Genomic DNA, 16,820 nt, shown 5'->3' on the forward strand with positions numbered 1-16,820 from the left:
GAAACTTAGGGTCACTGATGACATAGAGGAGATGCTAGTCACAAAACCTTTCCTGGGTTGGGATACCCATTCAAGAAGAAAAAGAATGTGGGTGATACCAAAACAAGAGTGTTCTGCGAAGGCTTTTGTTGTTTCCGCATGACATTAGGCCAATACACACACAGAGACCCAGGCCATCCACAGGGGTTATTCCACCCATGAGAACACAGGATATGAGCATGGCAAATGGAAGTCTTTGGAAAATAGGGGTATAAGTAGTTGCTCAGAGGAATACTACATGTGCCCAGACCAGAATGACCTGTGTGTTGGAACTGAACATCAAGTCAGAAGCTGACTTGTGCTCAGAAGGATGATAGGGGCCTGTGGAGCATGGCATATATAGGACTCCCTTGGTGATCCAGTAACCACTCCCTCCTGTCTATCATCCCTGCTATTAGAATTGACTTCCTAAAATGTAGATACTTTAATATCAATCCTTTGCTCAAAACACATTGGTGACTTCCCACTACTCCTGAGATAAAGTCCACTGGTGTGGACTCAGGAGCACTGGTGATCTCACCCCAACATTCCCTTCCAGCCACATCTCCACCAAATGCCTCACCCACTCCTGGCACACGGGAACTCTCCCCAAACCTACCTTGCGCTCTCAGACCACCATGCCTCTCACGTGACCTCCTTCTGCTTTGCAATGCCTTCTCCTCTTCATGCTCCTACTCTCTCATCCCTCCTTTCTCTGCCTCGTCAACTCTTTCGGGGCTCACTCATTGCCCCTGGGAAGAGTCAGTCCCACCCTCCAATGGCACTTGACTCTATTTCAGCAATGACTACTTTGTGTTCCAATTATTCATTGATGTGTCTCTCTCCACTAGACTATGCCACATACACCTTTTATCACCGATGCTTATCACAGTGGGCTGGCTCATAAGACATGTTTAATAAATGTTAAATGAAAAGATAGATGGCTAGATGAGTGGATGGATAGGCATCATTTAATCTCTCCTACTTTCCCAAGGGCAGAGGTACTGAGGGGGCTCAGTGATGCACTGCCCAGACCCTCCTTCAAGAAATGACTTGTTGCCCCACTCTGGCAGTGCTGTTGAAGACTGCCCTCTGTTGTTAGCCCTATCAGTCCCATCAGGGATGGTTTCAGCTGCAGAGAGCTCCTTGGCCCAAAGTCACGTCATTCCCGGGGCTGTCCAAATCCAGTCACTTATTGAGGTGGGGATATAAAGGTTCATCCATTTTTACCCAACATGGGGCAAGTTTAATAGGTCATTCTCACAAGAGCCCACCTGGGATTGGCTGAGGCTTCTGTTGGACCTCCATCACTTGGACTTATCCCTTTGCCCCATGCTGTGTTCCTGCCTTCCCTTCCATGAGTGGTGATCCCAAGCGCATCCTCTAGTAAACATTTAGCACCCTCAACTCAGACTCTGCTTCCCAGAGAACCCAATCAGTGACAGGTAACCAGCTTTCCTTGTTTCTTCCTTTTTCTCTCAACAGCCGAATAACCAGGGTTTGCCTGCCCGCCGTCCTGTAGCACCTTTCCTGGTTCCCAACGCCTTTGAAAAAACTCTCTTCCCAGAGAGTTCATGCATGCCAAATTTTACCTCCACTTCCAGAGGCTTTATAAACCCCATAGACCCAGGCTAAAAACACTATTCTGGAGAGAAGATCATGGCTCATCTTCCATATGCTGAGGACTGTGCCAAGGGCTATAGGCAGCTCTGGTCACACAGAGAGAGTGTTTGGGTACCACCCGCCACAGAGCTTTCAGACACTGCTTATTGTTATCCTAACATGGATGACAGCTTCCTTCACAGGTAAGACAGCTGGAGTGGAGTGAGGCCTCTGGTTCTGCAATTTACTAGTTGGCTGACTTGGGCAAGATACCTAACTTTGCTGCACCTCAGTTCGCTTAAGAGAGTGAGAAAGAGAAAATGAGCTCACAGATGGGTATGCTGACCACAACGGGAAATACAGCCTTTCTATGAGGACAGAGCACGAAGAAGGGCAAGGGACCCCGGTGTTTGTGCTCACATAGCCCCTGCCAGGGAGCTGACTTGGGTCAGCGAGTGTCCTCCCTGGTGCCCAGGCGAGGCCATGTTGCCCACTGCCAGGGGTTGGAGGGACAGGGTTGCTGGGAGAGGGCACCTTGGCCCACGCTGCCCTACCAGTGGCTGGCGTGGGTGGTGACACTTGGCAAGAAGGTGGAGAAGGGAATGAGGAGGCCCCCAGAGGCCCAGCCCATGAGGGGCTTGTTGATGTTGAGGGTGGGGGGCCGCTGGGGGAGGCTGCTTCCCCTTCTGTGCAACAGCTAGAGCAGTAATTACTAGACGGCTTGCTAGGAGGGTTTAGAAGGCTGAAGAACTCCTCGGTCAAGAAGAAACCCCAGAAGGCCTGACCGATTGCACTACATCAGCCCAAACTCTGCTTGCCTTTCTTAAAGCACTTCTGGGACAAAGAAACTAGCATTTTTCAGACAAAAGCTAACAACACAACTCACATCTGAAGATTTTTCAGCCGTTACTAAAACACTTCTTTTTCTCCCGTGTTTGAATCAATAAGGTGGTGGTAAGACGGTCAGAAGAAAGGCACTGAGCAAGGGAAGCCGAGTGCCCTCCGGGTCTCCAGGAAAAGCTGAGGTGAGCAGAGGGCTGGTGTTGCAAACAAAGTCGCTCTGTGCTGATTCTAAGGGCAGGCTAGAAAACGCTACTCAAGGTGGTGGCAAGGGCACTAGGCTGGGAGTCAAGGTCCAATCTTGCCTCTGCCCGCAGCACTTGGTATAACCTTAGGCCGACCACCTCTCTCGGGACCTCTGTGTCCTCTCAGGAAATGGACAATTTGAGCAAGCTGCTTTGACATCTGGAAGGAAGGAGAGGCTCAGCTTTCTCCACGTCCCCTTCCCTCTCCGTGGGCCCCAGGCCTACACTGCAGCATCCCTGCTCAGTGGCTGGCCTCTGGTTCCCCCGCCCTCAACACCCAAGGACACAGCCAAAGCCTCCCTTTGTTTCCCTAACGTCACCGATTCCATGGCAGCAGCTGTCCCAGCCATGGCTCCTTGACCTCCATTATCCAAGCTGGAAGCCAGGTCTCAGAAGAGAGAGCCCTGGAGCAGGGCAGCTGTGGCTTTCTGGGCTCCTTCCCTTGCGAAGCTGCCCTGACTTCACTGGCTGTGGCAGATGCTTCTCCCTCCCCTCTCCCAAGGGCCCTGAGAGAGTAAATGATTCTCTCTCCTGTTGGCTCCTCGGAGACGCCAGGCTTTGGTCTCACAGCTGTTCCCAAAAGGTGTTGGCTAGTTTGGTTTGCCGGTAGGGGTTTCCTGTCAAAGGAACCGCAGTCCTTCCCTGGACTCGCACCTGTCCCATATCCAGGCCCACAATAGCATGGCGCTCACGCAAGGTTGGTCACAGGAGCAGCTCCGCAGACTAACCCCAGACGTCCACTGTGGAAACCTCCCCCTGCTCAGCCCGCTCCACGGAGGAACATCAGCACCCGGGCACATCAGAGCCCGCAGTCCTCCAGGGAAGCTTCATCTAAAAGTTTCCTCAGGACACCTCCGTCACAGGCTCCCAAGCTGGCCACACTGACTAATGCCATCTTACTGCCACTGGAATCCTAATAGTCTTGAACATTTTATTTTCTCACAAATAGATGTGGATGTGGTAGCAACATCAAGCTGTAAGGACATCCTGCCCGCTCCCTGTCTCTTCCCCAAGACGCAGCGCACAATTCCACAAACGCATGTTTCTCGTAGCCCAAGCACAGAGAACTCGCGGTGCACCTAAATACGCTTGGGATTTCCTCACCTTTTATGTGTGCTTGTGTTATTACCCCCAAGAGGAGACTTTTCCCACGAGGCCTGACATCCTCATGGTGCCCAACCCTGCACTGAAGCTCCCACTGCCTTTAAAACCGTTTCTGAACACACGGCCTAAAGTCATCGCAAAGCTGGTGCAGACGACACTTGATATTTACAGCCTCGTAAAATTCTGGGTTTTATTTAATTTGTTCTTTTACTGTGGGCCATTTTATATATGCAAATGTGAGTAACATATATGTAAGGTATAAAGAAAAATATTCACTTGTGCCCAGCTCGAGAAATGGCACACGAGAAGCCTTCGTCCCCCACGTATTCCTCCTGCTCTCCTCAAAGGAATCTTTGTCCTGAATTTGTGTTTATCATTCCTTAGGTTTTCCTTAGGGGCAAATTTCTTCCTTGTCTTTACATAAGCAGTGGTGGCTGCTTGGCAGGAGCACCGGGTCTGCCGAGCGTGCTCACGGGGGAGGCTCAGGAACATTCAAGATCTTCTGGACTCTAAGCAGGTCAGGAAGCCCCTCCAGGGGCAATGGCCCACAGCTCCATGCTGGCAGGACAGAAACAATGGCAGGGATCTGGGAGCTGGGTTGTACCCATTATCTCGGCAAGGAAGACGTTCAGGAAAGAAAACGGACTTGTTCTTTAAGGAACCCCGCCGCCCCTCGCCCTCTGTGGTCCCGGGGTGTAATCATCTCTGAATGGACCGTGGTGACGGTCGGGAGCCACATAGGAGAGGCTGGGAGAGGCGTACTCAGGAAAGGCATCAGCCCACGAGCTGGCTGGGAGCCAGGTCCGGGGTATGAGTGCCTTCGGGGTCCCTGCGAGCGGGGAGGACATGAGGCTGCAGACCGTGTCAGCCAGTGCGTCCTTTGGGGCCTCAACATAGCAAGTACAGGTGTGGACTCGGCACCAGACTGCCTGGGCTTGAAAGTCGGCTCTGCCTTGACTTGCTGTGTGGCCTTGGGCACGTTGCTTCACCTCCCTGGGCCCCACTTTCTTCTCTGCGAGAGAATTAAAGTAGGAATTTGTGTACAATGCTCAGTAAGCCCTGTATAAAGGAGAAACTGTCTTTTTCCTTTTTTAGGATTTCCCACATGCTATTTTGTTCAAATAAAATAAAAAGGAAAGCACCATTCGGTTTCCTTATCATATTACAAAAGAATATGAAAAAGTAGGAAGGATGTGACTTCAGAATAAAGAACTGTCCTTGAACTTGAACTATCATTCTTTTATGTTCTTGTGCTAGAGTTCTTGAAATGGAGAAGTATTGTTCTTTTCCATATGGTATAATTTCTGAAGCTCTGAGTTAGAGATGATGTCAAGAGAAGCTTACCAGAGGTATAAGGGCAGGGAGGCAGCAGAATGTAATGAGTATGAGATTAGGAACCAGACAGACTGACCATGGTTTAAAATCCAGCTCCTCACTTGCTGCACAGCATGGGCTAGTGCCTTGACTTCTCTAAGCCCGTTTGCTCAGGCGTGAGGTTGTATTCTCATGACTATAAAGCCCCTTTATTCTATCTCCTCCTGTCCCACCCCAATCAGCCCTGCCTCACCCCACCAGAGCGGATGTTTCTTTGGTCTTGAGCCATTTCCAGGGAAAGATATTCTCCGGGCTCCTCACAGGCTCGGTTTTGCCACATGCCAGGGGAAAGGTCTCTGGTGGCAGTCAGGCGTGTGCTCGCCAAAAATAGGAGTCTTAGGACATGAGAGCTGGAAATGGCCAAATGGCTGGGAGTGTGACACTGCTCTGGGTATCTATCAAGTTGCTATGGAACAAGATTATTTACTTATTTCCCTACAGTCACCTTCCTTATCTTTTGCCTTCCTACTTGAAGTTCTTCCTAATGTCTAGCTTCAATCTTTCTTGGTCAAGTAGAAACCGCTCACAAGTATACAGTCTCAGAATGGCCATGCCCTTTTCCATATGCCTGTGGGTTTCGCACGTCATCTCCAAAAGTGTTTAGGATGAAAAGATGTTGCAGGGCACACTAGCTTTGGGAAGAAGCCTTGGAGAGCCTAGCTTGGGGGACCACCCACCCCTCCAGGAAGGGCAGGGGTCAGTGCCAGGCCAGAAACTTTTCCCCGAAAGTGTTCAACTGTTTCCTCCTCTTAGGAGAGGAGGCAGTCAAACTGTCAGCTGGCAAAAATTTTCTGATAAAATGCCTCTGCTTTTAATCTCATCTTAGCCTGCACTGTGACAGGCTGGTGCTGGGTTAAATCATTGCCTCTCTTGCCCTGATGTCTAGAAAATCTCCTCCCCATGCCTGTTGGTCCTGCTGGATTGGCATTCATCTGGGCCTCTAGGTTCTTTGATCTTTTCCCTGAATTTGTCCCTTAGTTTCCAGAGTCTCTCTCTCTCACAGATATTGGGCTCTTTCTAGCCAACACTCCATGTGTCCCGGCTTAGGCTTGAATAGAAACATCTGAAAGACTGCCTCCTTCTCCACGCTCATCACCTGCCATCCAGAGAAGGGACTACACCTTCTCTCTGAAGGGCGTGGCTCAATGACCCTGAACAACATCCCAGGTAGTGTTTCCCCTCTATATTGTTTAGAAGGGAATCCCTGAAAATCACCTGGCGCTCATCCCTCTGCCCTTGGAGAAGAAGAGGGACTCTCATATTTTTAAGTTCCATATTAATTGGTAATCATGAGTAGTATCCTATTCACCAGTACCATTTCTCATTCATAAATTCATACTACTGTATCAGTCTCTTATAAATTTGTTTCTGGTGAGTCCATTCTTCTGAAATCCGAGGACCTCAGGGTAGCCTAATCGCTCCTCCAAACCTGCCAACCTGCAGCCTCGGTTAGAACCCGGGAACCACACCGAGATGCCGCCAGTCCGTGTGGGTGGTGGCGCCTGGCGCGTGGCCGAGGCAGCCCATTCAAACAGTGACAAGCAGGAAGCAGGGCTTGATGTCACCGCTCACTGCAGCCCCTCTCTTTATAGGGGCTTGTCTTGATCTCTGCCGGCTTCTACCTTCCTACTGACGCTTCTCATTTCTTACTTATGCTCGCACTAATTGGGATGTTGCTGTTCCCATCTGCTTCTTGGGTCCGCCCTCCCTCACCCCCTTTGGTTTTGTAAATGCTCCCGGGGGCTCCGCGTGTATGCCTACACTGTCCCCGGCCGGGACAGAGTGTCTTCTTGTAAAATCCCTGCTGCAGGGGCCTCAGGGGTTAGACGGTTCACCGCTCCACGTGGTAGCTAAGGAAACTGAGGCATAGAGACATCTGGGGGTGGAAAGCACCAGCTCTTCAGGAAGCCTGAGTTCTGGAGCCTGTTCTGCACCTCACCAGCTGTGAGACCTTGAGCCTCGAGCCCCCGGTCTCCTATCGGTGTGATAACGGGTGGAGCATCCCTGGGGGCTCTTCCAGCCCACATCCTGTGCTTTGAAATCAACAGCCCCTTTCTTTTTGCTCCTGCTGGCACGTCTCTCTGATGGAGACAGTAACATAGGCCAGTCCTCCTTCACAGACGGCTGTCTTTCCTGTTTTTCTGTTTTGTTTTTTTTGGGGGGGGGGTTTCATCGTCACAAAAGAAATCTCCAAAGATCTCTTTCCTCAAGCCATTCCAAGGCCTCTGTCAAAGGCATTAAAGTCATTAAGGATGTCTGATCTGATTAAATTGCTCTTGCTGCAGAGTAAGATGATTTCCTCTCTTTTGGTGTGATGAAACAGACTTAAAACGCTTTCTGTCATAGATCAGAAACGCTTATTGAAATTATAAATTATTTTTATGGTCAAGTTATTGGTTGAAAGATAAATGAATGGGGAAAGCTGACTCTTCCGAGGAGAAAACGGAACAAAACCAAAAAGCGTAAGAGATAGTGAGGTTAGAAAAATCTCTAGGCCTGCAAAGAGAGGTTATTCTTTCTGGGAATGAAAAAGGAATATCCAAAAGACTCAAAAGAGAAGTTTCTGGTAAGCAAAAAAAGAATCTGTTTCCCCAAATTGGACAAAACTGTGCATTAATGAGCACCAACTGAGCAGAGATAGTTAGACATTCCTTGTGGTAGCTTTCATTTTGTTGTTCTGGGAGTATTACCTGTAGTTCTGTTTATTTCCTTAAATAATAAAGCCTACAGCTTTTCTTCCCCCCTTAAAATACTCTCTCGGTCATTTCTGTCTTCGGTTCGGTTGCTCTGATGTGTTTACCTCCCGCCGCCTGGACTGCTCAAACAGCCTCGATTGGAGGATGGAGAAGCAGGAAGGTAAGGCCAGCCTTCGTGGTCCCTGAACATCAAACCAGGCTCTGCGAGGAGCCCACTTGAAGCAGCCCCCTGGGGAAGTGGGAGCCATCTCTTCACTCCCCCAACACGCTTTTGCTTCCCATGCTTGAAAACGCCTCCCTTCTTTTGTCCTCTGACTCTGGTGGCAGAAGTCGTCATGGATGCTTGGTTCAAATGCTGGTTCCGCCCTTCACCCGGTATATGGCCCTTGGACAAGTCATTCATCATCTCCAACCCTCACTTTGTCTGTAAACCTGGGACTAATAACATTTTATGAACTTTCAGTGGGCATTAAACGAGATAATATCTGCCTAGCACATAGCAAGTGCTGAATACCTCACAGCCAGTATTCTCTTTCCCTCTCCCATGGTAAGGGATACAAGATAGAAATAGAGTGAGGAGGAAATCTCTAAACATCTCTAAACACACTGCTGACAGAAAGTTGTCTGTCTTAACTCGTAGCTCTTGGAAGGTGGACCCAAGCCTGGTCTCACACTCCACAGCCCCCGCGCAGGCCTGTGGATGGGGAAGTTTCCTAAGTACCCTCTGGTGACATCCTAGGTCTCAGAAGTGGTCTCAGAGAGTGACCGGGAGGGAAAAGCACATAAGGAAATTGGCCTGGACAAATACTTGACTCCAAACATGAGTTTCAGGTCATAGCTGAGGAAAACCCTCTGAACAGAAAGTCGAAAATCATGACAAGACAAAGCTTCCCTAATACTCTCTGGAATTGGGGGTTGGGGGAGGACATCCCCTACCAAGCTATCAAAGTATTTTGACATCTATTTTGTCTTTTGTGCCTCTGGCGGGGGAGATGCGGATGGGACAACAAGCACAGACATGTGAAGAGACAGGCCATGTGGTTCATCAGGGGACAGATTTCTCTAACTCCAGGACTGAATTCTTCTGCCATTTTCATTGTGCTTATACTCAGGTATAAAGCACGGCCAAGTTCACTGCTGCAACTATACAGAAATCCTTAGGAGACTGGAGAGCAAACCTAACGGGCTCAAAAAGCCCAAATAAGAAGGAGCAGCCCCCTCCCCCCCTCCTCCGCTCCCCCTGCTGCTCGGCACTTCCCACCGGGTTCGCTGTGTCCCGGGCCAGACTGAGGTCCTCAATTGCCAGGAATCCCACCTGGACCCCACAGTTGGCAGCTTCTCCATTCCAGGGCAAGGAAGGCATCATGGGAACTGTCACGGCACTGCATTAGGTCGCATGATCCCGACCCTTGCCATGGCCTTTGGGGGCTAGCCACTGGACGCCAAGGGAAACCAGACAACTTCCCCTTGGCCTTGCCTGCAGCCCTACTGCCTTCCCCGTGTGTCGAGGCAGAGACCCCAGAGACCCCCACCCCTCCTCCGGCCTACGAGGGAAGCCGCGTCTTCTCTGTGCTTCTCCAGAGAAGCAGCCCCAGAACGAGCCCTACCCCCTCCACCGCGGGTGGGGCAGGCTCCCTGGGCAGCCTCAGAGCCTGGGAGGTGACTGATGGAGCGGGCTCTTAACGCCGAGGCTGCCTAGCCCAGCTTTTTGAAGACTGAGCTGTATCGATTGGGAATTTAATTGCTCCGTAATCGCTGAGTAAACACTGGCTGGTCCATTGATCACGCCCCAGGCCGGCTGGGGAGAGCCGAAAGGCAGGACAGAGGCGCCAGCAATGCTAAAGAAGGGTTCTCCCTGACAGCATCCTCCGAAGGAAATCCCTTCCTCAAGGGTGGCATGGAGTGCAGCCTCCAGCAGAGCCCACAGCCGGCCACTAGCACACACCGGCTGGGCTGGGTGGTAGGTGCAGACCGGGCCCCAGGACAGGGTGGGGGCACAGGATGGGCTGCTCTGGGTGGGTGCTTTCCTGGGACACAGTATACTAAGTGGCAAGTGCAGGCTACAAAATCTTTTTTTTTTTTTTTTTAATGAGGGAAAATGTAAAATCCTATGCCTAGAAGAATAAAACCCCGGAAGGTTGCACCCTAATATATTGACAGTGGTTAATTTTATATAACTGGATTCAATTATTTTCTTCTTTACATTTCTGTATTTTCCACATTTCCAACAACTAGCAAGTATAACTTATAATCAGAGAAAATAGACGTTATTTAAGATCAAAAGAATTGCCTGGAAGGGTTTCTCCTGTGCTCTTCAAAAAAGAAAAGAAAAGAAAAAAATCCTAGCAGCAGCTCAGTGGAAAGAGGTTGCATTTTGGAATTATACTTGAGCTCACCTTCCACCTCCAGAACTGATTAATGCGGTCCCTCTATCAAGACACGGGACTTCTCTCCATCCCAGATCTACAAATGGGAATAATAGCTATCTCACCAAATTGAGATAAAATACTGACAGGGCTTAGTGCAACATCCCTGGAATGTTCAATAAATATTACGTTCAAGAAGTATTAGTGTCTCTCCCATCCTAGAGTAACGGGTACGTGAAGAGGAAGGACCAAACACCAGGGGTGAGTCAGTTGAGTCTGCTTTGGCCCCTTCAGATCCCCCATTCCTCCCCAGGGATGGGGGTTGTTTCTGTTTCCTCCCTAGGCCTCCCCTTCCTGAGTCCCCACGGCCCACCCCAACGAGCCTCCTCTCATGACTCTAATAGAAGCCAATCTTCCTCAACTTGGCCCCGTTGCCACCCACAGAGACAAATGGCCTGCCGTTCTGCTGGATGCTGGGAGGTGGCTGGCCAGTTCCAGGGTCATTGTTCCAAGTGTCACTGAGGGCCTGAGAGGGAGGAGAGCCACGGGATTGAAAGTAGGGCTGCAATTACGAGCCTATTCAGTTCCCTAGAATAAAGCCCTTGTCATTAGCTAGCAGCAGGAGGAGGTAGGGAAGGGGGAAGAAAGAGCTTGGCACACACTTGCTGCCCCTGGCTGGCGGCTCAGGGCTGCACCACCCCCAGCTCTCACCTGAGGGCCTCATTACCCTGGGAAGCGTAGGCGGTTTGCCTGCGGGTTTGCGAGCCTAGGCACCTTTCTTGGGTGGTCCAGCCTCAGAGGCCTCTCCAGCCCCACAACTGCTCCAATGCACCCCAGTCCCTGAGGCCCACCCCTTGGCCTCCTTTCTTACAGATACCCAGCTTCCAGACTTGCTGCACTTTCGGTCTTCCCACTTCTTGGAGCATCGCTCCCTGGCAGGCTCCAGGTCCCAAGAGTTTCTCCTGACCCCATCCCCCAAAGGCTGCTCTATAGGTAGCCGGGCAGGCTGCCCCAGCAACATCCCCTCCCCCAGGGCTGGAGCTTGGCTGCCTCTTTAGGAGGGGTGAAGATTCCTCCTGGCCAGGTTTCTCCCCTGGGCTGAGGGTTTGCCTCGGGGTCTGGCAGCTCCTCGCCACAGGTCTGACCGATGGGGCTGTGGGTGACCAGCTGATAAAGACCAGCAGCCATGCAGCCCCCAGAGGATGAGTCCAGCGGCTTAAGGAAGGGATTCCTGCTCAGCCCCACAGCTTGGGGTTTGGCAGGGAAGGGACAGACACCCCAAACTTGGACATTTTTGGAGGGAGTCGGCTCTGAGGTCACATGCCAAAAGCCCCAGTGATCCTGAGACCTGATTGATTGGTTTAGCTTTCTTATTGGGGTCTCCTGTAGAGACCAGTGGACTTATCCCCAGAGAACTCAGAGGAGGCTGATTGCGCTGGAGCCTGGCTCATCTCAGAGCCCTGCAGCCCAGCCCAGGATCTCCCAGAGTGGGCCAGGGGACTTTGTGACCCACCCACCCTGCACTAGCCCTCAGCCCAGTCTCCGACCTTGGCACATTCTCATCGAGATATTCACAGGGAGGTCTGGGCTACCCTCTGTGGCGGTGGGACACCTGGTTAAAGGAAAAGGAGTCACGGATAGGGCTGGGAGCGGGGTTGTCAGCGGTCTCAGGGAAGAAAACTTTCTCAGGACGGAATTCCCCCAGGAAGCCAAGAACAGACAGACTTGACTGACGTATACACTGTTGGACCATCAGAAAACATCCAGAAGGCCTCCTCCCGGAGAAGCCGAGAAACGGACATCAGAGGCACAGACAGACAGACAAAAATACACTCTAGGAAACTACAAACCAAACAGACGGGACAACTTGGAATACCTGGGAACAGAGGCAGACAGCCGCTGAAGGTCTGGACCAACTTGGGGCTCGTCTCCCTGCCCTGCCCAGAGGGGAGGGCTGCGGTGGGCAGTGCTCACAGACCACCCCATGATCGAATGTTCTCCCACCCTCCTTCCCAGAGCACCTCCGCCCCGACCTCGGCACCTGTCCCTCCAAGGGGAAACTAAGAGAGTAGATTTCTTACCCTCCCGCCCCAAAGCTTGGAAAAGAAGCCCTTTCCCTTGGCGCCCCGGCCCCCATGAGGGAGAGCACCCCTCCCACACCCGCCCCTCTCTCCCACAGGGCACACCAGCTCCTCCCACCCCTTCCCACCAGAATTCGGAGCCTCAGGGTGGACCCAGCAGGCACGTGAAGGAATGGGAAGAAAGAGTGAGAGGGTGAGCATGGAAAACCCTAGGGAGGATTTCTGTTGCTGGCGTCCCCCCAGGACTGAGCTTGAGGGCACCCTGCCATCTGTCTTCGCTGATGCCTGGTGCTTGGGTGGTGGTAATTAAACGTTCCCTGGATTGAGCTAGATTGATGGGGTGGGAGGCACACTAGACAGCTTTCCTCTCTTCTCCCTGCCCTGCGAAGGAGGCCATGTTGAAGAAGACGACTCCGCTGTGTGTCTGGACAGTGACAGTTCATGAGGAGGGGCCAGGCCCTCGGTGTCCTGCTGTGCAGACCACCCCGACGCCACTCCACTCTGTCCTTCTTCTCCTCTCCCCCGTCTCGTTCTCCCCTTCCCTTCTCCTTCCAGTCGGTTTCCGGGCAAGCTATCATCCATTTGGGGGCATCACAGGGCCCCACTAGCTGGGGAGTTCCTCCAGAATCCAAGTGGCCTTTCTTGTGCTTCTGTCCCCAGCACAGAACTTGGCCCCCAGGCCACCCAGGGCACCGGCACAGTGCTCACTCGGTCCTCCCCTTTGCCTCCCCTCCTCCAACCTGGTCAGCCTTAGGGAACAACCAAGCCTCCCTCGGTCCTGGATTGAAGGATCCCGAAGGTGTGCCCTTGGTTTTTGGCTTAACTCCTCGAGCTCCCTTCTCGGAGTCCTGCCTCCTCCCTGACCCTGATTTCCCGGTAGTAACACCTTTCAGGGGTGGCTTTATGTCAATAGCTACCATTCTGATTACTATCTAGTTTCTTTCCAAGGAACAAAGGAGGAAAGATCATGGCATCTTTGAGTCTTAAACCTGGAAATGCTGAGCAATAGGCTCAGCATGCTCAGTACCCAGACTCACATGCTCAGGGTGAGTCTGGGTACTGGTACTTTCCGGCTGTGTGATTGCGGGCAAGGCCCTGGAGTGCTCCAAACCTCCCCCTGCTCTCACATAAGACAGGGATAGGAAAACCTGCCTGGTCTCACCTCACTGAGCAGCTGAGAGACTCAATGAGATGAAATGCCAACGTTACTTTCCAGACAGATCACCCTCTTGATTATACAGATGGGGAAACTGAGGCCCAGGGGAGCTAAGCAACTTGCTCAAATGAGTCCCAACAACAGGAGACTGTAGATGGGGCAACTTTCTGGCCAGAATCCAAGTATCTTGACTCCCAGTGAAGTCAGGAAAAAAGTAAAGAAAAGAGAAATGTGCAGAACTGAGACAGAAAAATTGGTGGAAAGAGAGCAAAGCATAACAAGGGACCTGGGCTGACAGTGCAGGGATCAAGACGGGCGAGAGGAGAGGAGTTTGGCATCAGGGAGGAAGAGGAGCGCTGGAGGGACAGGCAGAGGTGGAAGAAGGCAGACGAGAGCATGAGGGGGAGGGAAGACAAAATAGGAGGCCGGCAGAGAGAGGGCCAGCGAGGTCAGCAGCTCATGTTGGCTCTCATGCTCCTACTCTCACTGGGGAAGAGGCTGGCACGGAACAGAAGTACTTCCCTACACTTACATTTCAGGGAAGTCTTGAGCTTAAGAAACCCAAAGAAAGAACAAAGGTGTCAGTCCTGAGATGTAACATGTCCACAGCAAACAGCCAGGAGCTGACACGTGGAGAGGGGTCAGAGTGTGGGAAGCCGGCCGAGCCGGGAGCTGCCTTGCGGTGCTCAAGTGTCCAGGCAGCGCTGGGTGACTCACTGCCCTTCTTCCCGGGCAGCCTCTGCAAATGTGATGACGGTGATGCACATAACTTAGAGGAACATGCATGATCTACCCGGTAAAGTGAAAAATTTATAGTACATTTAAAACCTAACAAATAGATTATTTTTGATGACTATGACTATTTCCCACAGAAGGCTGCTATTTTGTTGACAATATTGGAAAGACCCAAAATATGTGCTGTAAAACCCACATTTTCTGTCTCATTAGATGGGCATGCCGTGCCTGTGCCAATCAAAAACATGTAAATATGTGTGTGTGTGTGTATATATATATATATATATATATATATATATATATATATAATTTTACTACCCTAAGATGTCATCAGTGACTATTAAATGATCTATTTCCCTAGTAAAAAAATAAATTAATTTTTAAAAATTAATCAAGGAAAGAGGGACCATGACTAACCCACAATAAGATGAGGAAAGCCAGGGACAGTGACATCAACCCTTGACCCAACAGTCCCCCTTCCTTCCCAGGTCAACAGCTATCTCAGTGAAGTTTCGAAATCCTGAAAATTAAGCTCAGTCATCTTGGCTGCTTTATGGAAGGAGAAAGAAAGAAAAGTGTCAATCTTTGCTATGATAGAAAGGATGGGTGCTACCATTGGTTGAGCCCCTCCTGAGTGCCAGACAACCTATGTGATTTTATATATATACATATATATGTATATATATATTTTTTCAGAGTGTATATATATATATACATACACTCTGCATAATCTAATTAATTTCCCTTGACATTTAAAAAGATGACATATTATATAGGCTGGTTGGGGGAAGGAGCTTAAGTTTGGAGTTTGAACAATAGGGTATAATGACCTCAAGAGTTGGAAATGGCTCACCTAGGGTCCAGAGGAAGGAAAGAGAAATAGAAGCAGGAGGCAGAAGGCAAAAACAGACAAACAAGAACACAGGACTCAGAGCAAGAGGCGCTGTGTGGTGTGCTTTGCTCCAAGGGGAAGGATGGTGGGGGTGGGGAAGGGAGGACGGCCACCAATTCACTCCCACCTTTGGGAGGCCAAGTCGGAGCCGGCGGGCTTCTGTTCAGCGTCGGCGGCTGGGCAGCAGAACTGGTGTAGCACAGTCTCATTCCTGAGGACAGAGCAGAGGGAGAAGGTCAGAGGTGGCCTTGACAGGCTGGGCCCAGCCGGCAGCAAGGCATCCCTGCCCCCATTTGCAGACCCCAGACATCCCATCAGCTAACTCTTCCTCCTTCTGAGCCCCCAGCCCCGAAGTAAGTTCCTCTGCATAGGATGTACCATTAATTCGGCTCTTTTATCATTACAGTTCTTTTTTTTTTTTTAAGATTTTTATTTATTTATTTGAGACAGAGAGAGAGAAACAGCATGAGAGGGGAGAGGGTCAGAGGGAGAAGCAGGCTCCCTGCTGAGCCGGGAGCCCGATGTGGGACTCAATCCCAGGACTCCGGGATCATGACCTGAGCCGAAGGCAGTCGCTTAACCAACTGAGCCACCCAGGCGCCCTATCATTATAGTTCTTTATAATTCTGTTCCCCACTTCGGTCCAGCAAGTCTGAACTAGGTCTATTCATTTATGATGCATAGAACCGTATGCAGTGAACGTGTTTAAGCTGACCATATGCAAAGATACAAAGCACTCATACAGAGATTTTAATGTTGCCGGCTGAAAATCCAAGACACGGTGCTTGATGAGGGATTGGTTTGATGCAGATGAAAAAGCCAACTGAGAGGCAAAGATGAAGGTTCTAGTGCCAACGCTACAGCTAGCCAGCTGTGTGATACCTCATTTACCTTTCCTGGGTCTCAATTTATTTGCTAATGAAATAAGGGAGTTAAACTAGAGAAGTGGTCTTCAACACTAGCTGCTGGTTACAATCACCAGGAGACTTTTTCAACCATCAATGCCTGGTCCCTCCCCCCCAACCCCCCTTGCCACCACCCCACCCCCCCGCCCCAGACACTGATTCACTTGCTCTGGCCCTGGTTAGGGGCACCAGGACTTTTATAAGCTCCCAGGCGATTCGAACAATAGCCAGAATTGAGAGCCATTAGACTAGAGGGTTTCCAAGGTGCCTTCCATCGTCAAAACTCTGTGATTCTAATATCTACTTTGAGCCACCTTGGGATTTAATATTAAAATTACTTTTGGATAAAGTTATGCTGACATGTTGTCTTCTCTCCCTTAGCAAGTGTTCACCATCATGGAGTCAGAGAATGTCAGACCTGGAGGGGGCCCCAAAGATTGCCTGAAGGAGGTGTTTCAACTCCTTTTAGCCTCAGAACACTTTGTCCAAACCCAATCTTTCCTGGGAGCCCTTTGGTAAAGTAACCAAAGTGGAATAGCTCTATGGGCAGGAAGTGGGAGGTCTAAGCCACCTCCCTGACCTGCTAGCCCCAATTTTGGTGGCCACCTCCCAGGTGTCTCTTGGGGGCCCCGCAATTATAAGAGCATAGATTAGAAACTGCTGAGTTTGGCTCTTCTCACGGGAGAAAATAATGTTGGAGCCTACCTTAATTTAACAAAAATAACTCCAGAAAGATTTCATGTTTCAGTGGAAAAAGTAAAACAAGGGAAAATTTACAAGGAAACTTAGGAAGACAGCTTATATGT

The 16,820-nt window shown here is 50.6% G+C and overlaps 1 protein-coding gene across 8 annotated transcripts in view; it reads right to left on the reverse strand.

The window, feature by feature from the left end:
- IQSEC3 (IQ motif and Sec7 domain ArfGEF 3) overlaps positions 1–16,820 on the reverse strand; it is a 111,215-nt gene that overhangs the window by 62,047 nt on the left and 32,348 nt on the right. For all 8 annotated transcript variants that reach the window (XR_012376479.1, XR_012376477.1, XR_012376478.1 and 5 more), the window contains exon 2: positions 15,237–15,320. Coding sequence is in view for 5 of the 8 variants with exons in the window: in XM_025851970.2 (XP_025707755.2) it covers positions 15,237–15,320 (84 nt within the window). In the remaining 3 variants the exon portion in view is untranslated. The remainder of the gene's footprint in view (positions 1–15,236; positions 15,321–16,820) is intronic.

This window comes from Callorhinus ursinus, unplaced genomic scaffold (genome assembly GCF_003265705.2).
Source record: "Callorhinus ursinus isolate GAN/ISIS: 27379988/994484 unplaced genomic scaffold, GSC_fseal_2.0 scaffold74, whole genome shotgun sequence".
NCBI lineage: Eukaryota > Metazoa > Chordata > Mammalia > Carnivora > Otariidae > Callorhinus > Callorhinus ursinus.